This window comes from Synchiropus splendidus, chromosome 4, assembly GCF_027744825.2.
Source record: "Synchiropus splendidus isolate RoL2022-P1 chromosome 4, RoL_Sspl_1.0, whole genome shotgun sequence".
NCBI classification, from domain to species: Eukaryota; Metazoa; Chordata; class Actinopteri; order Syngnathiformes; family Callionymidae; genus Synchiropus; species Synchiropus splendidus.
The window spans coordinates 33041230-33063659 of record NC_071337.1 but is presented as its reverse complement, the minus strand read 5'-3'; the positions used below and the strand labels follow the sequence as shown (position 1 = coordinate 33063659).

General features: G+C 40.9%; 1 protein-coding gene across 1 annotated transcript in view; it reads left to right on the top strand.

Moving 5' to 3' along the window:
• The window catches only part of thsd7aa (thrombospondin, type I, domain containing 7Aa), a 68110-nt gene that overhangs the window by 26098 nt on the left and 19582 nt on the right, over positions 1 to 22430 (top strand). The window contains exons 6-22 of the mRNA XM_053862109.1: positions 1800 to 2003; positions 3791 to 3985; positions 4613 to 4853; positions 5986 to 6101; positions 9199 to 9331; positions 10973 to 11076; positions 12833 to 13027; positions 13116 to 13382; positions 14242 to 14420; positions 15018 to 15023; positions 15108 to 15241; positions 17671 to 17824; positions 18013 to 18154; positions 18220 to 18335; positions 18605 to 18722; positions 20087 to 20232; positions 20306 to 20480. Of these exons, the coding sequence (XP_053718084.1) occupies positions 1800 to 2003; positions 3791 to 3985; positions 4613 to 4853; positions 5986 to 6101; positions 9199 to 9331; positions 10973 to 11076; positions 12833 to 13027; positions 13116 to 13382; positions 14242 to 14420; positions 15018 to 15023; positions 15108 to 15241; positions 17671 to 17824; positions 18013 to 18154; positions 18220 to 18335; positions 18605 to 18722; positions 20087 to 20232; positions 20306 to 20480 (2625 nt within the window). The remainder of the gene's footprint in view (positions 1 to 1799; positions 2004 to 3790; positions 3986 to 4612; positions 4854 to 5985; positions 6102 to 9198; positions 9332 to 10972; positions 11077 to 12832; positions 13028 to 13115; positions 13383 to 14241; positions 14421 to 15017; positions 15024 to 15107; positions 15242 to 17670; positions 17825 to 18012; positions 18155 to 18219; positions 18336 to 18604; positions 18723 to 20086; positions 20233 to 20305; positions 20481 to 22430) is intronic.

Genomic DNA, 22430 nt, shown 5'->3' with positions numbered 1-22430 from the left:
ACATATTTTCCTAACTATATAATGAAACACAATAATAAACACAAAAAACAACAGATTAAAAAGAAAAAACGAAAAATAAGAAGAACATAATCCCTCCCATTTTGCATTTAAGATATTGAAATGTAGATTTTTTTTTAATTAAAACATTTTTTGTAAATAATTCAATATTTTTAGTAATTAACTGCAATGATTTGATGATGGATTTTTTTTAATCATGCATTGTTGTGCTAATTAAGACTGCATTTACATGGTGCCAGCATCACTGAAAACACTGAAAACGTCTCCACCTACTCAAAATGCGTCTATATAGATCTGGTGTCAGTGATCACCGCAGACAGTAACTGGGGATATTTACTAATACTAAAGAACTATAATTGCACAACAAACAAAATGAACATTGAGTTTCGAAAAACAATTGTGAGAACCGAAAACGATGCTTTGTGACATCACTGGAGGTAGATACTGTCGGTGCACTGTTAGAATGCATGTAAAAAAGCTCTTCAGCTTAAGTGTCAGAGAAGAAATGCCGAACCGTCGTTCTGATGGTGCCAGTGAGCATGGAAACCTGTTCTTCTCACCAAAATACGAAGAGCGTCAGAATGAGGGAACAGTGGCACCCATAATATATTATTTTGCCCTGAAATTTTGCCTCTAATGGGTTTTGAAACTAAGTGCAAATGCCCACAGTTTTCAAAAACTACCAAATGACAAGTGATTGTATCACCACTATCAAAACAGCGCAGAGAAGCTATGGAAACATTGGTGAGGTGGCATCAATACTTGCTGGTAAAAGACCCAGTGAGTCCCACTGTCTACCCACTGTTTTATGCTGCTCACCCTTCTTATAGAGTTTTACATTTACATTAATGTCCAGCGTTGGCGTCTCTGAGCCGTTCAGACACTCCATCTTCTTACAATAACCCGAGCTGTCGCTTCCACAACAATGTGGTTTGAACCAACTGTTATACCAACTGTATACCTGTATAGGCACAAAATTGAATTGCATTTTTTTTCTTTGGCTGCAATGAAAACCAAGTATTTCTTCAAGTGTATTGCTAGATGTAGATGCTAGTGACACTTAAGTCAGTGACACACCCTCATAACATCTTCTATGAAGCCTTATAAATCCATTGTGATATGTGTGTATGTGTGTGGTTAAGCATAACTACCGTAGAGAGTGCCAATTTTGAGGAAAACACCTCTTCATAGGTCCCTTTTGATGGATGCCACAAGGTTAAGCCTCAATTTCAGGATGAAGAAAAACTAACTTGGTTATTATTATATGTCGCATACAAAGGCAAAGGCTCTGGTGAATTGAATGCTACACTCTCCATCTCACTCCCTGTTCTTTAGCAAAAGAAGTGTCTTCAATCCAGTCAGGTGGTATTGATTATTAATATACTTCCTCCAAATTACTGTAGCTACGTTTAGGTCAGTGGAGAGTTCTGTGAACAACTCAGATTTGGAGATGTCAAAAATCGTGAGGGCAGCATGGACAACACATGTTCATGGGCCTCGGGTCTTGCTTACCAGACCACCACGCATATACAAAAGCTCAGTTTGAATCACTCAAGTCATTCACAAGTCACATATTTAAATGATATTCACTTAAGCAAACTAAACAAGGATGGCTGCAGGAACGTATAGTGTCTAATCATACTAGCGAGTGCCCCGTGCAGGAAGCACAAACACTAAACTTTGATAATGAGGGATGGGCCATTAAATATGATCTGTCAGACTGGTGCGGAATAATTAGCTCTCAAAAGGCTGCTCAAATTTCTCTTGTTGTTTCATGGCAGGATTTAAACTACGGAGTAGAAAGATCATGAATGAGCCAACAGGAGGCACAGGGAACTGCCCCCACCTGGTGGAGGCTATACCTTGCGAAGACCCTAGCTGCTATAACTGGCTGGTGGTGAAGCTGGAAAAGTGTGTTGCTGACAACAAAATGAAATGTGGTCCTGGAACACAGATTCCTCAAGTGCAGTGTATCAATTATGATGGTAAGATGACCCTCTTTCAGTGTTGAAATGAATGTTATTAACACATGCACATATTCAAGTTACAGATTGTGTGACTGCAAATTCACTGTCCCCTCAAAATAAATCAAAACACATTGATGTCTAAATGATCGGCAACTGATTGAGTGCACCCCAATGTGAAAACGCCCTTCTCCCAGGCAACATCCACCAACTCCAACTAGGGGGTCACGAGATGCTCCCAGGCCAGTGTAGAGATATAATTCCTCCACCTGGTCCTGGGTCGACCCCTCGGTCTGCTGGCTGTGCCTGAAGCACCACCAAAGGGAGGCATCCAGGAGGCATCTTCATGAGATGCCAGATCAACCTCAACTGACTCCTCTCAATGCAGAGAAGCAGCGGCTCTACTGCTAGTCTCTCCCAAGTGACAGAACTCATCGCCTTATCTCTTCGGGAGATTCCCTGCCACCCGTTGGAGAAAGCTCATTTCAGCTGCTTGTATCCAGGACCTCATTTTTTCCATCATGACCCACGGCTCATGACCATAGGTGAGGGTCAGGATGAAGATTGATCGGTAAATAGAGAGTGTTGCCTTTTGGTCACCAAACCACAAACCCTCCCCACTAGAGCTGCGCCTCGAAATTCTGTCCATGTAAACCGAAAACATGATTGGCGACAAAACACGACCCTGTCGGAGACCAACCACCACCGGAAACACATCAGACTTGCACCCAAGGATCCGGACACAACTCCCGCTCCTGGAATACAAAGATTGAGCTGCCCTCAATAGGCAGTTGTCCATAGGTACCCATTCATACGCCTTCTCCAAGTCCTTAAAGCACATGTCGACTGGCAGGTCATAGTCCCAGGCGCCCTTGAGAGATAGCCACGCAATGTTGAAGAGGTGTGTCAGACAAGACAGCCCCTCAACACCCAGCGCCTTCAGTATCTCTGGACCAATCTCATCAACTCCGAGAGCTTTGCCAGTGTGGAGCTTTTTGACTACCACAGAGACTTCAGCTTGAGAAATTGACAAAGACTACCTATCATCCTCCAGCTCTGTCTCCCTTACAGAGTTCCTCAAAGTTCTTTTCAACAGCCAGTTACATCCTCAGTTGAGGTCAACAATGTTCCATCCTTACTGTAAACAGCTTGGATATTCTCCTGTCTCCCCTTTCTGAGATGCTTGACCACTTTCCAGAAGCGCCTTGGTGCAGACCAAAAATCTCCCTCCATGAATTCTCCAAACTGGTCCCACTGTTTAGCCTTAGTAACAGCTGAAGCTGCAACCCTTCGGGCCAGCCGGTACCTTGTAACTGCTTCAGGAGTCCCACTAGACACTGGGTCTCGATAAGACTCCTTCTTCAGTTGGACGGCTTCCATGACATCTGGTGTCCACCAAGATGTCCTTGGGTTATCGCCCATTGAGGTACAATTGACCTTCATGCTACAGCTCACCACTGAAGCTTCAGCCATGGCAGCCTTGAACACTGACTACTCGTGCTGAATGTCCCGAACCTCCACAGGGATGTAGGAGAAAGCATCCCAGAGGTGTGAGTTGAAAACCGCTCTGACAGTTGTTGCTCAATAAGAAGATAGTCAACACACTGAAAGTGAGCACAGCTCACCACTGCCGTGGTTCCACTCAGAGCAGGCCTCGCCATGGTGGAGCAAAAAAACTGAGTGGACATGCTCAGCTTCACATCCAGAGGCTGTCTTTGGAAATAGACTTATGACTGCTGCCAGCATTGTACATCTGTTGTACTGTTGTCCATCCAAATCTTTTTCATCAATCAATCAATCTTTTTTAGGGGTCAGTGTGGAGCATCAACTCTGTCAGGATGCTATTCTACCAATGCCTTCTCTTTGTGAAGTTCCATGCCCAAAGGATTGTGCCCTTAGCACCTGGACTGCCTGGTCTTTGTGCTCTCACACGTGCACTGGAAAGAACACTGAGGGCAAGCAGAGCAGGCACCGGTCCATCTTGGCCTACAATGCCGGAGACGGTAAGAGGATAGCGCACTTATCTTAATTTTCTCTCATTTAAAGTAGGTTTAAGCTAGAAGTTCTCTTGTGTTGGTTCGCAGCCACTGTGAAGGTTGTAGCTTGGATTCATGTCGACCCCTTAATATCTCCAGCATTTGTGCAGAACTCATCCCAGACCGGAGACATAATCTCTCCAGCGAGTCCTGGGTCTTCCCCGGGGTCTCCTCACCCTATATCTAAGGGTGCACCCAGCCACCCTGCGGAGGAAACTCATCTCAGCCGCTTGTATCCGCGATCTCATCCTTTCGGTCATTACCCAAAGCTCGTGACCATAGGTGAGGGTGGGAACGTAGATTGATCGGTAAATCGAGAGCTTCGTCTTGTGACTCAGCTGCCTCTTCACCACGACTGTCTGATACAGCGACTGCATCACTGCTGCCGCTGCACCAACCCGTCTATCAATCTCACGTTCCCCTTTTCCCTCACTCGAGAACAAGACCCCGAGATACTTAAACTTCACCACTTGGGGCAATAACTCTCCACCGACCCGGAGAGAGCAAACCACCTTATTCCGGTCGTCGTAATAAAAGATGTGAATTGAAAAAACGATAACAATTAACTATTTTTGTTCCATTCCATCCTCGTAGGAGGCATCCAGTGTCCCAACGTCAGCTCCCTGCAGGAGGTGCGCAGTTGCAATGAGCACCCATGCACTGTGTACCACTGGCAGACAGGTGCATGGGGACAGTGCATCGAAGACACGTCCATACCCACCACTAACTCCACACTAGGTCGGACACGAGGGGATGAATTCTCCTGCTCAGTGGGGATGCAAACCCGCAAAGTGATCTGCACACGGGTCAACGTGGGTCAAGTTCCACCCAAAAAGTAATTTACACAAATGCCATGTATTGGTATTTACTCATGCTAGAAATGAACATTGTCTGAATACTTCAACTTCCGCCATCCATTATTTTTTAGTTTGTAATTCACATTTTATTTTGACAAATCAATATTCTTTTTCTCACAAACGGTTTGTATTACAGGACAGCATGATCTTAGAAATTCATGAGAAAGGTAGTTATACAAAATCTGTGAGAACACCAGCAGGCAATATAATAGCAATCCCAGAAACTCACAGATGGCCCACTGTATAAGGATTTCTCCCATCAAGTGTGGAGACCATGTATTGCAATCAGCTCTTGTGGTCCCCGTAGTTCAAATCACGTATAACAGTTAAGACAGCCTTCACCTTTCCAGATGCCAAGTTGCCATCCTCTGAATCAAGAAGGCAGCCAAGAACAGAGATGGCGCTCATAATTAGTCTGTCCAGCCTCTTCTTGTCTCTGTCCATAATACTGCCCACCCAACAAACCAATCCATAGAAAATAGGTGATACCACCACAGAGGAATGTTCCCTGCACCCCAAAGGACCTCAGTTTCGATACACAGACGATGGAAGAGTAATCAGAGAACTTCCACAGGTGGCAGGATGGGGTATTGTGGGGAAGTCTGCAGTGTAGAGGGTGAAGAGGACATGAGCCAGGAGAGTGCCATTCAGTGTCCCCGTGCAGCAAAGCAGTGTGCATTACACATATTCTATCCATCTTGTAAGGTGTTGGGCCACCCCCGCATAACTCAGCTTGTCCCCCAAGCACTCGGGATATCAAAGACCATAATCCTCAGACTGCTCCCAGCCTACTCCAGGTGAGAGGTAGATGTGTGGTGGAGGTAGATGATGGAGTCCTCGACACTGATGCCAGGCAAGGTAGGCTAACTGCAGGGGGTACATCAAGGAGCTCACCAGTAGGTGCAGGTTGGCAAGGATGCGTTTCTCTGCTACATTTAAATATGAAGGTTTACAAATATCTGGTGGATGATGATTATGTGAATGAGTAAAACTCAACAATTAAGAAGGCAAATTAATATTGAAGCCAGTGGGGAAGATCTTTGTTTACAATGTTATTCTTTAGTGACTTTTCCTATTGTTTCCAACTGTTTGTGTCTGTTTACTCCACAGGTGTCCAGAAACTGTGCGTCCAGACTCGGTCAGGCCTTGTTTATTGCCTTGCAAGAGAGACTGTGTGGTCACTCCTTACAGTGAATGGAGCCCGTGCCCAGCTACATGTGAACCAGGTCAGCCGAACCAATGTTTATGTGAATTATTAGTCTGTTATTCACTTAGTTTCACAGTGGACGGTGGTGTATTTGATCCCTGGGTCTTCAGTGGGGACCTTGTTGAATTCATTAATCTCTATTATGACATATGTAATGGAAATGCACATTGGCATGCACACCTGCATGCTCACACACAGGCAGCGCATATTTTTTGTAGAGATTTTTTTTTTCTCACACCATTATGGAATACTGTCATTGCCATTTTCTCTCCGTGGTTCACTTTGAGCCTGAATTACCATTTTAAGCACATCCCAAAAATAGTGCTTGCAGGGAAAATAATAGCTCAAGTTTCCACAAACCATACTTGGACAACAGTGCCACCAGAATCCAGAAACTTTTGAATCCGGGGCCCAGATTGGGAAATGGAAATGGTGTTGGTACTCCACCTCAACTAGAAAAGCCCCATTTTTATAAAATATATTTTTTTAATACTGTGTCTTTGACTTGAATATCAACAGAGAACAATGTTATGTATATAGAGCATTAATGTGGTGGTGAGGGAAAATATATTCCACCTGTACAAAGCCATTATCCTTCATGTGCTATTTAGTGATTTTATAATTTAACTGAATTAACATGTTCCGCCCACTTTGGCCAGTTTGCTAAATGAGTCCAATAGCACTAGAAAATGATGATTTGTTTTCATCACATTGATCTTGTGTACAATGTTGACATGACTCTTGTCCTTCTTATTAAGGTTGCACAGAGCTGTTACCTAATATACTACTACTTCAAATGCTGTCGCATTATAGGCCCTCCGCCTCCCTCCCATTTTTCGGTTGCAATATGTGTGTTCTCTCCTTATCTACTCAAGATACCGTTGTACAGTTTGGAAATCATTTTAGTTGGTGACAAGTTGGTGATTTTGTTAGTGATTTCAAACTTTTGTTTAAGGAAAACTGCCATTTTTCTCTAAACCACAGGATCTATTTTAGAATTAGCGATTACAGTTTGAACAGTATTTCATTGAATTTTATTCCCTCCACCTCTTTCCATTCTGCCGTGTAAGTCAGAATAAGCAGAATCAGCGTTTCAGAGTGACGGTTGACCACCGTCACTATCACACAGCTATCATCATCATCAACACACATCTTTCGGCAGATCTCTGGATTGGTTTTGATATTTGTTCTTGTTATGAGGTGAGATCAGTAAACTTGAGATCAGAGTTCACAGAAGCAACACTGGTTTACAGCAGCGAAGGCTGACTGGAGGCCGATGCTTAGATGTGTCCTTTATACGGAGAGTCCACATTCCTGCCATCGGAGAGTGCTGAGAAGCCATCCTGCAGTAAGGAGACGCTTGCATGTAAGCACAGAATTACATGTAAGCAGTAAATTTCTTCAGCTCAAACCTTAAGGGGTATACCAGTCGGAAAATGTATCATCAATACCACTGATAAAGACTTGAGGCCTGCCAGGGCTCAGGAGACACTTACTCCAGGAGCTGCGTTGTTAGGAGTGGAAGTGCAACAATGATCTTTAAACATAGAGCAAACTCTAACTTTTTCTGCCATGAAGAAACCTAATGCCATTCAAATTTGCCATGTCATGAGAGATGTTGTTGCTAATTGAGCTCAGTGTACTTTAATACCAATGTAAATAAGGTTTATTAAATGCTGTTGGTTATACAGTATTGTCCCGGGAATAAATAAAGCCACTTTGATTCTCATTCTAAACCTGTTTCTGATCACTGCTAGATATCCACAGCCCTGATGATTCAGTAGAAAGACTATACTATACTATATTATTTACTCCTACACATTCACACCTCATGGTTATAGTACATGACTAACGGAACTAGAATTCACTCTTTATACCATTCCATACCATATTTATTTATAAAGCACGTAAAAAGCAATACAAGATTGTTACTGAGTGCTGTACAACTGTATTTTCAGGATAAAATGATGATGGTGCCTGTCTGACATGGGGAGGGAGGGTATTCCATAGCTGGGGCCACAGACTGAGAAAGCCCGGTCTCCTCTCATCTTCCGCTTAGTTTTAGGTACCTCCAGGAGCAGCTGGTCATCTGACCTTAAGGACTGTGGAGGAACATGGGGGTTTAAAGGTCTACTAGGTACTGAAGGGCAAGAACATTTAGAACTTTAAAAACAAACAGAAGAACTTTAAAATCAATTCTAAAAGTCACAGGCAGCCAGTGGAGAGAAGCTAAGATGGGGGTGATGTGTAGAGACTAAAAGAATATGTCATTAAAAACTCTCAACAAAGCAGATTCTGTGCTGTGGTGAGACCTAAAACCAGACTGAAAAGCCTCTAAAATATTAAAATAATCTAAAAAGGATTTTAGTTACCTTCTCCAGAATTTTGGAGAGGAAAGGCAGCTTGGAGATGGGCCTGTAATTTGACAGGACTGAGCGATCCAGGCCTGGGTTTTTTTAACAGTGGCTGTATTGTAGCATGCTTAAAACAATTGGGAACCACTCCAGATGCCAGGCTGCTGTTAATAATTTGAAGAACCAGCAGACCAATCATTGGGAGAATATCTTTGAGTAGACATGAAGGCACTAGATCAGAGATCCAGATGGTTTAATTTGTCTGACCACTTTTTCGAGAGAAGTCATAGTTATAGGTTCAAAGTGGTTAAAAACAGCTGGACCAACGACCTCAACAGATGGATCGACATCTGGGATCGCAATACAAGGGTTGGCCAAAATAATGGAAACACCATAAAGCTTTTTTAGCTTAGTGATCCATCTTATAACATCTGTCATGCAAAGCTTGTGGACAATTTGTTTCGTACAATTTTGTCAATTCCTTCTTCTGTTCTCAGTCTGATGCACTCTCTCGGGTTCCAGTTCAGTTATTGCTGTTATGCCGACCAAACAATGATGAATGTTTGGTTATACCAATGCTGTATGCACTTTGTCTGCTTATATGCATTTCAGTATTGACAATGTTTTTTTCTGATGTTTCTGTACATTTCATGCATTCTTATTCTTTTCAGTCTTGTGTATAGAAGCACCCGGTCACTTCATTTAATATTTCAGATCTTCTGGAGAGCGCCTTCTAACACAAAGCTTCTTGCTTTCTTCTAGGATGGAACAAGAAGAAGAGGCAATACAGAAAACGTGTCATTTTGCAGCTGCCGGCAAATGGGGGACAGGACTGCCCTGATGTTTTGACCCAAGAGCGAGAATGTGATGCAACATCTGTCTGCAAGGGTTATAGGTACTCTACTGCATCCAACACTTGATGTGTTTGCTTGTATAAAAATGAGACAATATATAGAAAGCATTACAGAATATTAAAATGTATGTCTATCGTACACCAGGAGATCTGTATACCTCACATCTTGGCTATCCTGAGTCACTTTGATTGGTTAGCACACACAAACACACGCACACACACACACAATCTGTAGACTTATATGTATTCATGATCAGATGACTGTAGCAACACTTTAGATGCAATATAGCGCACAAGGCTGATGACAGCAAAACTGCCTCACTGCTCTGCATGCCAACACATCTGGCAGAGTCATTGTACAATTCATAGTGAAGGTCTGCCAGCTTTGTCAATATTATATTTATTATGATAAAAACTCACCTGCTGTCATGTCGTGTCTTGTTTAATTGATGTTTTGCATCTCATTAATGGTTTCTATCATAGCAACATGTTAATCATCGGCTTGCTCATTTTCTGCAGCATTGTGCAATACATGGTTAGGGTTAGGGTTTAATATAACAATGCAGTGATCTAATAATAATAATAACAATAAGAATAATAAGAATAATAATGACGATGGAGGGCATAGTCAAAATGGTGATGGAGGAAGCTGGACTGCTGACAACATCATTCTTGCTAAAGAAATGAATAGGAGTAGTGCCAGTGGATCAGATAAACAGCTGCAAAAGTATGTAATTAAATATGGCCAATGCCTGGTTATGTCATAATATACAATATTCAAAAAAAGAGTGAATTTGCCGCCGTTCTAAACTATTGGTCACACCACAGATTAGTTTGTATGTTTTTTTTCTCACAATCTACGTTTTCTTTCAACATTTTTGACTTGAAGGTTCTCCAATCAATCTTCCCCAATTTGGAGGGCACAGCAGGAACAATAATGTTTGTAAATACAAGAGTGGCCAATAATGCTTTCGCATCGCAAACATTTGCTCACTGCAACAAACCAACATGACAGATCCTGTGTGGCTGGCTCTTTGGGGCATATTCTCTCACCCACGTGATTCATGAGTAGCAGTGTTACATTGTATATATTAGGGATGGTCGATATACCGCTCAAAAAACACAGTCGGCACAATGGCAATTCCACATCTCACAGTAAATCCGATGTTGACTGACAGACGTTTCCAGAGTTCCCTTTACAAGTATAAGCTTGACAGTGTTGTGCATATTGTCATCTGTGATCACTTTTTTTGCTATTTGGCCACGGTCTCTCCTCATAAACAAATAAACGTGGGATGGAGGCAAGACTAGAGACCCAACTTTACAACAGCTTGCAATTACACTCATTTACCTGCGGCGCAGCCAAAGGCAAATATTCTCGAACTACACATAGCCTCTTTAACTGGTTAGGAGGACTGAAGACAACACTTTTCAGCCTTGTACAGAGCTGTCTAGAACACCACTGGAAATAAAGAAAATATGACTATCGTTCCTTTGTCGATATGTTATGTTGACCTGAATGACTCCCTTTGTCTCAGAATCTGCAAGTACTATGACGATCTATTGACCCAACATGGTCCAACAAACCTGTGCGTGCATGTGTGTAAAAGTGCATGAGAAATTTAGTGCTCCTTTAGTGATGCATGTTTGGCAGCACTAGTAAAATCTCACTGTCTTCTGAAGATGGAAAATTCATAAATGGAGGCGGTGCCAGCTGGTGCCATGGTCAGTTCGTCAGGACAGTCCTGGAGCTCAGGAAACATGTGGCTCAGGTCTGCAAATTCGAGGTGAGGACACAATTCATACACATCTGTGCATTGGAATACCTTTGTATTTGACTGATCAATTATAGGTTAAATGATATTAGATTGGATGCAAAAGGCTTTTCAGAGGGGTTATCGCACTGCAAAAATTGGGCCATGTCTGTTTCACACCAACTGTGCTACTAAACCACTTGACAACTCAGATTCATTCCTTCCAGCCAGAGGCACTTCAAGAATGTGACTTGACTGTTTTTTTTCTTTTCTTTTGTTGCTTTGTGTTTTTATGTATGTTGTTGCTTCGTGAGCATCTTTGATGCTTGTTGCTTATCTTTAATATCTTGGGCGTTTTTGTTTTCATTGACTGTTGCTGCTGTGACTAATGTAATCTAATCTAATCTTATCTGTGAGAGTGAATTCTACCACAAAGATGATGCCAATTCAACAGTTACCAGGCCTCATGTTCATTGACAGCTGCTGTCCCTCAGAAATATAATGACTTTTGGCGATTTATTTTTTTTTTCCACTGCTGAGTGGAGTACTTATTTAATCACTGTGGACTCTTTTCGCTGGTCATGTCATGGTCAGCAATATGAAAAGAGTCAAGCTCCAGAGTCCTAGCATTTCCAAGGGCTCCCAAAAATCTCAGCTAAATGAATGTTTATTTCAATATCCATTGCAATATTTTACTTGAATTTACCATTTACTTGAATACTTGAACACATTACATGTATATTAGTTTTACAACATAGTATTAAATTACATTTAATTTGATACTAAATACTATAAGCGTAATTCTGGCATATATTTTGGAGAGACTGAAAAGGACCTGAATAAAGAACAGTTCTTATACACAAATTTCTGCCCCTAATACCAACACATACTTATTGTCCTGAACAGTTATGTTCCTGTGTGCAATGCCTTTTGTTTGCTTTTTTCATTGTTTGAGATTGGCAGATTTGATTTGATTTACCACTTAGTATTGAGCAAAAATGTCATGGTCAGTATGAAATGTATGGATGTTGCAAACAACAAGGTTTCCTATGTTCACTATACTAGATTTTGTGTTAATATTTACTGACTGACCCACGACGACAAAGTAATAAACCAAGTAAACCAAATAACTGTCCGAGACTCGCCTCATCCCTGTCCGAACTCCAGTCGACAACAGGACATACAACCCTGGAGTGAGCGCTCCAGCTTTGTAGTTGTTGAGAGCGAGCACCTCCCCTGTGACACTCTACCACGGTCCAGTGCGGAGACAGGACAGATTTTACACCTCAATATGAAGAAAAACAGTCAGAAGAAAAAACAGTCAGTAAAGTAGCTAACGGGACACGTCTGCATACAGAAGCTGCGTTATACATAATAACAAAGCACGTCGTGGGTCAGCTGAACGGTCTGCGCACGTTAAGTTTTTATATATATATATATATATACTATAACAAACTTACTTGTTTGTTTCCACAAATAAGTAAGTATATATATATACTTACTTATTTGTGGAAACAAACAAAAAAAGCATGATTTTGTCTATATTTTAATGAATAATCAATGAATACATTTATATTTTGATTTTTACAGAAATTGTTAATTATTTGTAACGTCTTAATATGGATGTTAAGAATAACTTTTTTTTTGGTAAAACACATTTTGTAATGGAGTCAGTCAGGTTATTTAATTCTTTCATTCATTTTCTTCTTCTATTCGACCCTGAAGCCGCTGCAAAACTCCATTGAGAGTCTTGACAGTTCTTAATCTCCCCCTCTATTTTCTTCTCTAGCTGTTTCCTGTCGTAAGCAGGAGGGTGGGCCAGCAGACATTGAGGCATGTCTTAAGTCTGCCATCTCGATGCCTCCACTCACGCAGCTCTGCCAGGTCCCCTGTCAGGAAGCATGTCAGCTCAGCAGCTGGTCAAAGTTTTCTTCCTGCACAGCTAACTGCATTGGTGTCCGGACTCGCAAGAGGATCCTCATTGGTGAATGGACTTCATCTGTAGTTTGTGTTATAGTCTCACTGCTGTGTACTTGTGGATTACACATTGCAATCTGGATTTGCCTTTGCAGGAAAGAGCAAAAAGCGGGAGCAGTGCAAAAACAACCAGATTTACCCACTCACTGAGACTCAGTATTGCCCCTGCAACAAATACAACGCCCGGCCAGTGGGTAACTGGTCAGATTGTATCTTGTCAGAGGGAGGACGGCTTGAAAGTCAATTGGGCATGAAGGTCCTGGGTGACATCAGGGAGTGTGGTCAAGGGTACCGCTACCAAGCAACGGTGTGCTATGATCAGGACAACCGTATTGTTGAGACTTCCCGCTGCAACAGTCATGGTAAGTTTCCTTAGAGCTGGGGCAGAGGTTCTATTGTCTTGCTTTTATTCTAGGTGATTATGATTTTACATTTTTGAGTTTTCCTTTGATTCCTCAGAATTGCATGTAAAATATGAAATTAAACTGTCCATGCATTTTGGAGTATGACATTGATTTCTGAAGGCAGACTTAGAGTAGGCATTCTCATTTTGCCAGATGAGGAAGAACGTCTGTAGTGGATCAGATGAACACCCATCCCCTGGTGGCATCACTATATGCAAAAGAAGATGAGTAGTTAATTGAATCCCATCCCATTATTTGGGTCACACTGAAGATTCTTCTCTTTTACAGTATGCCTGCATTTCAACCCTTTTCAAGCTACAGTCATCTGATCATAGTTGAATATTTCTGGCCATTTTTTAATCTTGTTCACACTAGAGCCGAGGTGACTTGTGATTTATGGCAAATTAATCACACATTTTGCATCTGCTCTCAATTTAATTAGTAAAATGTTAGCAACACCAGTGGCCAATAATTCTGTCCTCAACAAAAATATGTTGAAAGCATAACATTGTAAACATTATTGGCGTTGAAAAAAAAAAAATCCTTGTAGTCATGGTATAGATGCACAATGCGTGATTAATATGCCATTAAAGTATCTCTGCAGTGCAATTAATTTGAGAAGAAAATGTTTAATCTATGGACATTCGTAATATATAGGAAAAAATACTCTTTTACCACACTGCTGTTTAATTTATTTTTACTTTTTGGTGAAAATGATTTTTCTGGTTGCTGTCACGTAACTTCAATCATTATACAATTGTGACCGACAACATATGCTATGTGGTATACAGTACTGACCATTCTAAACATTTTCCAGGTTACATTGAGGAGGCCTGCATAATTCCTTGTCCCTCGGACTGCAAGCTAAGCGAGTGGTCCAACTGGTCGCGCTGTAGCAAGTCCTGTGGTGGTGGGGTAAAAGTTCGTTCTAAGTGGCTCAGAGAAAAACCATATAATGGAGGAAGACCCTGTCCAAAATTGGACCATGTCAATCAGGTAAGGTAATTACTATTACTTTTGAGATATATATCTGTATATATTAGGCCCTTTTCCAGCTACCATCACTCCAGTGTTCGTATGATACATTGTATTTGCTAATTGTGTTAGATGGCTAAAAGATGATTAGAAAGTCTGCTTGCTAGCACATTACTTAAGCTGGTTCGAGAAGCTATAAACCTGACCTTCCTTTGAGCTAGTTGAGTATCAGGAGTATCACATTCACATGGGTTCCATTTAACTCTCAAAATGGCTGGAAAAAGGGAACTTTCATGTGAAACTTGACAGTCTATTTTTGTTCTTAGCAACGAAGGCTCTTCCATGGACATTTAACAGTGCTTCAGGGGCAAGGAGCCGTCTGCTGTGTTGAAGACACAGGAGAGAATTTTTTAAACTAAAAAATAAATGTTTAAAAGTAAAAATAATATTCTGAATGATGTCTTGATACTAGAGGAGCAAGATAATTATATAGATAGATTGGTCCATTTTTGACAATCAGTTGTTCCATATATATGTATAATTTGGTTTGCGTTTTTGATGCTATTATTTTCTAATTCTTGTTCTTTCCCTTCTTGGTAATATGCACTGGATCTGAAGGCTCAAGTAAGTAGACAAACAAATTTTCATGACCCTCTAAGAAATAATATTTAGCATTTGCATTTCTATCATGTTGTATCTCTATTTAAGGTGTATGAAGTGGTGCCCTGTCACAGTGACTGTGGCCAGTATGTATGGGTGGCTGAACAGTGGAGTGTCTGGAAGGTCAGCAATGTTAACCTACAGAAAAACTGTGGAGAGGGTGTCCAGACAAGAAAAGTCCGGTAGGTCTTTTTATATGACACATGGCTCATTTGAATCTGTTGCAATTCATTCGGGTGATTTTACTCAAATGATATTACCATTCAAACGGAGATGTCAACAATTGAATTCAAAACACCAGCCTTCAGCCCTTATGTTTTGTTACTCTTAAGATTGAACAGCCTTTGTAAATGACCCCATGTCAGCCTCCTTCTGGCTCTGAAAATGCCCCACAGTGTTTGTCTCGCCAGCTCAGGTAATGCCTGTGCTCAGTAGTTCACTTACACTAACTGTAGAACCATGGCTTTTCTTCTATGCAAGGCATGCTGGCCCTTGTGACCATGCCCTTAAAATTGATTTCGAACCATAGTCAGCACAGCAGTACATTTGTTTTCACAATACAGTTTATGATGTAGATATTTCATAATAAATTGACAAAAAACATTCAATACATTCATAACTGTAGTTACTATAAGGTGGGAGGAGTATAATCACAGATGCTGGTGTCTTGTGGCAAATATATTACAAAGAAAGATTCAATATTAATACTACATTTGATTCATTCCTGTAATGGTTGGCTCAGGTGAACAGGCCCACGCGCTAAATAGTAACCCACAGATGACTCGACAGAGACGAAGTTAAGTTTTACAATATTTGATCAACAACAAAACCAATAACAGGGCACAGACAGGAGATGAAGAACTAAGGACGTTGCTATCCAAAAACGCGGAGCAAGGGAAACACTCAAGGCTGGGGAAAACCTGAGAACAGAAAAGAGGCAAATTATTATAAAGCCAGCTAACGGGGACAACCGAACCGGCACTCGCATATATCCACAAGGCCCAAAACAACTAAAAACGCTTGGTGGTGGAACACTCAAACACGCACATGAGGAAAAAAAGCCAACAAGAGACTCACGCAGAGCGCACAGTGTGGCGAAGACAGGAAACAAACTAGAGGAACAAACATGGAAGCGGCAAAAACGGCACAGACAGTAGACAGCTTTCAAAGACCTAATTTCGAGGAGGACTTTACCAGCGGACGAGGATCAACCATCTGGCAGGGCAGACTGGAACCCAGGTGTAGAAATCAGCGATCATCGGACAAGCTCCAGCTGCGCTGCCATTAAGCTGGGGGGAACAAAGGAAAAGGAAAACACAGACAGGAAATAACCTAATAAAAGCACAAGAAAAACACGGAACATAACAAGTCTAAAGGAAACTATTAAAGGTTTTAAACTAACACGTTCAATTAATAGATTACCAAGTTAAATAATGTCTTATAGTTCAATAAATCTCTTCATCTGAAGTCCCCCTACATGTCGTGATTTAATGGCCCTATACTGATCAGAGGCCCGTAAATTGATTGTAACATGCCAAAGCAATACAACTGACATCATTTTACAAATTGCTGAATGAAATCTGACTTCATCACTGTCCTCCTGCATGCTTGGATCTTGCATTGACTTGAACTCTTATTCAACTTCAAACACTGAGGTCAATAATTGATATGGATCAACCCACATTCTTACTGTCTCAGAGTGCACTAGAATGGATCTAAACAGATGTATACAGTTAGATTTTAGTTGATCACACATTGAAAAGCTCACGTTAAATGGCATTATTACATTTTATTCACTTCTTCATACTCCAGTTCCTGTAACAGGTTCCTTGAAAGAGAAATATGTGATTTATCACACATAATAAAGATTGACCACCCTGTTTCCTTGTTCTGCAAGTCTGTGTTCTCCACAGGCAACACGTGCTGAGTTTATGGCTTGGATGAAAAATCCTGCATAAACAAATACGAACCAAAGTGGTTACTAATCTCACAAAATTTTGAGTGTCAGGAACATTAATTGGGATTCCGATAGACAGTCAGACTGTAAACAGGAGCCCTTCGAGTTTTATCAGCACTCAGGTTTACTTCTGAATGTGTTTCATGAAAAAAAAAAAAAAAAAAAAAAAAAACTGCCAAATTGTCTTTTGGTACAGGTTACAGGATGTTCATAAAACAAACCAGGATGCATACCAGTACACAATTTAAAAGTGAGAAATGATGATTTACAAAATAAATAGAGTATAAAGGAGGTATCACTTGATGATGTGATGAAGTCCTGTTATAGAATTTTCTCCTGGACTTTCTGATAACAAATAACTTTCTCAAATTCTCTCGACAAGACAACTTTGCCATATACAATGAAGACTTTATATACATTTGATTTAGTATTAGAATTAAAAAATACACATCTGTATTCTTTCAAAGGGTAATTATCCCACAGGAAGGGGAGAGTTCTAAGACATCACCATTCGTCCTTGGACAATGCATCAACTTCTTATTAGGGCTTTTGACTATTCATTCTCACCAGGAAAGTGTGAATTTAACGCTGATCATTCAAATGAAGTAATCTCTCTTTGAATGACAAGTTAACAAAGGCTTATTCCTGATCAAGGTGTATGCTGAATACTGTTGATGGGCCCATGGAGCAAGTGGAAGACTACTTGTGTGATCCAGAGGAGATGCCACTCGGGTCCAGGAATAGCAGACTGCCCTGCCCAGAGGACTGTGTGCTGTCAGAGTGGGGACCCTGGAACCCATGTCCTCTGGTAAGCGTCTGAACCGATCAATTTTGATGTTGGATTCCTAGCATATTGCTGCTGTGGAGACATGGTTATTTTCTTTTCTGCAGCAAAAAATGTTTAACCCGTTTTTTCACATCTGTACTGAACCAGTATTTCAGATTTCACATTACTGATTTATTATTTATTCACAAATTTTGTCACCTCTTTTCAAGCCATGCGGTGGGAACCACACTCGGGTCAGAAATGCCACTCCACTTCGTCAGCCGGGTCAGAATAGCGTTTGCCCTCCAAACCAAGAGACGGAGACATGCACACTGAACACCAATTGTTTCCACTTTTCCTACAACATAACTGGTAAGAGTCCATTCTGTCCACATTGTCATCCTAGTACCCTTTTTGACTTGTTCTGTACCTGACAGATTGGAGCACCTGTCAGCTCAGCAACAGAGCTGTGTGCGGAAGTGGCATCAAGACACGAATGCTGGACTGTGTTCGCAGTGATGGCAAATCAGTCGACCTCAACATCTGCAAAGAGGTTTGTATGTTTTTCAACCCCTGCTTTTACTTTGCTTAAAAACGTGCATGTGTGTTTCATGATAACTAAACAACTTTTTGTCTGGTGGTTCATAGTAAAACTGAGAGCTTTATGGATACAGTGAATAAAGTAATGAAAAAACAAGTGACATTGAGTGCGAATGACAACATCACTTCTTTATTTGCTCACACAGTTGGAGATGAATGCTTACAGATGAAAAGTTTCTGGATTGGAGAGCATTGTCTTAAATTCCAACATTTCTCTTACAGCTGGGCCTAGAGAGTAAGTGGCAGATGAATGCTTCCTGTGTAATTGAGTGTCCACTGAACTGCCTACTGTCCAGCTGGTCATCTTGGTCCGAATGCACACACACATGTGGTCTTCAAGGTACTGGAATTTTTTTTTTTTTCATCTATACTACTACTCTAGCTAACAGCAGAATGTGATGTCCGGCCAGCGGGTTCCATAGATCTCAGGGCGTCTAGAGATGGAAGCACGAAGAACCGCAGCAGCAGTTGGATGCTGACTTAATTTATTCCAGATCAGCATCAGCATCTAGTTGTCAATGGTCAGCATCAGAGAAGTCAAAGTACAGACACATTAAAATAGAGACTGGACCGAGGCCGTTCTACGAATCCATTACACCATCCAATACACACAATATTACACACATGGACACATGACCATATTAGAATGCCCGATTGCTGGAAGTGTTACATGATTTCCCGAATCCAGGGTGCTTGGTCCTCAAGACCTGACATTACAGATGATAGATGTCCCTGTTTACTTACTCAGGAGACCAGATCTGATGTATTTGGAAACTTGGCTTAACATTCGGTTTGTGCAAAAGTGACTTTTATTGTTCAACTGACCGAGTTCAGCATGGGTGGACCACGGTTCAACATTCCACTGGCGTTAGGAAACAGATCATAGCTTAACTTGACTGTTGCACATGTTTCTAATGAGATACATTCATTTATTCTTCCACAAATGTATCCACCACTTCAGTAGATTAAACCTTGTTCTCGTAAATCACTCACACTTTTTGAATCTGTTCTGAACGTAACTTAAGATTTTCCAAGATGTTGACAATTTTATGAACAACCAAACCAAACACAATAATGATTTACACTTGTAAACATTAGTTTAACATTAGTGTCAAGAAAATTCTTTCCAATAACCTCAGAGGCACTGAATACTCAACAACATGCATAAGGAATAACATCGTGATTCTTAACTTCTGCTTAATATCTGTTGCTATGGGCTGCGACACGCTGTGTATAAAAGAGCAGCACCAAAATTTGTCATAAATGTGAAAGATGTCAACACAACAGTATTGACAACCATTAATTTCTGTGTGTGGGGAGAACCGATAACTCGCGAGCCTCAACTTGTAATTAATTCAGAGGAGGAAATCTCACATCCACCACAGTCCTCGCCTAGTCCGATCCTTGAGTTGTCTCTGTGTCAAATTTAATTTTGTGAGCAGCAGGTGTGTTTACGTCATTTTATTAAAGTGTTTCGTTTTGGAATTCATCTGTGAAAAACACCTAAAACTCCACCCCTTTTTGTGATTATTGTTTCCACTTTGTTATATCTTCTTTGATCTTGAGCTATTTCTGGCTTGGAGGACGAACATCTTGCTCAAAGCAGAGACAGAATCTAAATATGTGTGGTGTGCTGAGATAATGAAGGCGCACCACAGACGTCAAAAGCAGCATGTCGCAAATAGTAAATTGTCTCTTTTTCAGGGAAGCTGTGGAGAAGGAGGGTCGTAATCCAGGCTCCCCAGGGTGACGGCAGGCCCTGTCCTTCTCAGGTGGAGCAGTGGAAGCCATGTGTGGTAAAACCCTGCTACAGCTGGAGATACAGCGACTGGTCTCAGTGCAGGTCTGAGGTTAGTCAGATTGGCTATACTTCTCTTCTACCCTCTGGGTGCCTCACGACAAACATTCTTCTTTTTCACGTAGGGTGCCAGGTGTGGGGATGGCATGCGCTTCCGAAGTGTGTCCTGCTATGTATCAGATGGTAAAAACCTGAAGGACAGCCGCCTGGTTGATGATGACCTGTGTGCAGATCTGGAGCCTACAGTAGAGAAAGACACCCCCATCATAATTGAGGAGCCGTGCACCAAGCCTTGCCCGGGTAAGAATCTAAAAGCATTTTGACATTGATTGCTTTTTTTTTATTCCTATTGTTGTAAAACGTAGTGTTTCCTTTTTACGAGGACAAGTTACCACCGCCTCACCAGAGAGTACAGGTAACAAATTTTTCCACTTACCAAATGTATCCTACCTACTTTGGGATTATGACGTCACATCTGGCGTATAACATATCTTTTTTTTAACGTTTTAATGAGCCAGAGAAAAAGTATTTGATGGCGCTTTCTACCACATGCGTAACATTAATTTTCAAAAAGATTGACATGATAATATGACTAACTTCGTATTTTGTGGAAATAAATGTTACGAATGTGAAATGTGATTTTGATTTTCTCTGGGTCATTAAAACATTAAAAAAAGACATTGTGTATGCTGGATGTGATGTCATCATCCCAATGCAGGTAGGGCACATTTGGTAAGCAGTGTAGGTACATTTGGTACCTACACCGGCCAACAGGAGAGAGGGCCTACATACACACAAGGGTCAGACTCAATAGAACCACCTCCATTTTGTGTGGGATGTGGTGTTGATTTACGCAATGGCAACATCAACCTTACACATATCCAGTCCTAAGTTCCTAAAAAGTGGGAACTTTTAGCTGCAAAAAGTTAGCATTAATGGGAACCAAGTAACTAATATAGAGTTCTGAGGCAGAACTAAAGTGATATTTGGTTACAATCTGAAGAAAAATGTTGGCCACTGATCTGAAAAATATGTAAAGTGGGAATAAGGGGCCAAAATTACGAAAAGGGTCTTTCACTCCACTTCATTCTCAGTGTCATGGAAGCTCAAATATTGTCTGAGATGTATGCAATGTATCGACTAAGAAGCCATTTGATACAATAGTTACATAAATGTCATACAATTTGTTAAGCAACACGTATGCAATGTATCAGAGGTTAGAAATAAACATTCAAGAAGGATTCAAAATGCTTTCAATGTGAAATCCCAGCTTAAAGGATCACGAACAGGATATTATACAATAAATGAGAATTACGAATAAGCTCAACAAACCAAATCCAAAAGTCAGTTACAGTGAAGTTATCTTGTAAATCTTGTGGTAGAACCCATAAATCATCTCGTTTTAATGCAGAAAGGGGCACTCATATTAGGATAGTGACTCACTGCAACTGACCATTGAGTTGCCTCAGTTATCATTATAAAATATAACGTAAAATGTAAAAACTATCAACATGAAAGTGTCACCATCATCTACATCCACCAATGCATAATTAGAAGTCAGAGTTTTCATCCTATATATATATATATATATATATATATATATATATATATATATATATGGCATGTTATGTTTCCTTACATAACATGCTGATGTGATTCTGAAAAGATTTTTATAAGGGGCTCAAACACTGCCACCATGTTCTGACGTCACTTGAGGTACCAAACACCAGTGCGCTGTGCTCTGAGGCGGTGGAAGTAGCTGCAATTATGTTTGAATACTGAGGTATTTGTAATTTTTTGTGGAAGAAGTGCAGGTTCATGTAAATTAAGGCTTATTTTTATTTCAACCACATGACCTCAGGCTAACATGAAATGATGGCTCAGAGATAAATGAATGTTAAATTCTCTTAAGCAGGGTCAGCAGGACAAAACGCAATGCATTCGGGTAAACAGTGAGACTTATTCTGTCTTTTAGCATCAGCATGGTCACTACCACGGCTACCTTAATCCAATTCTTTTGACTCTCTTCATCTTACAGTGAGAAGAACAGGCTTACTTGCTCACTGCCACCAGCATTGGCATTTCACCTCCAATACTGAAGTTTAAAAGCTTTTTTAACTGCATTCTAATGTGTGACATCACAAGGGCTTGTTCTCGATCTTTAGAACTTGCTTTACACTTAATTAGTGTTGTAGTTTAACAGAACCAACTTTGTTTCATACATTATACCATAGGCATTTCAGTGACTCT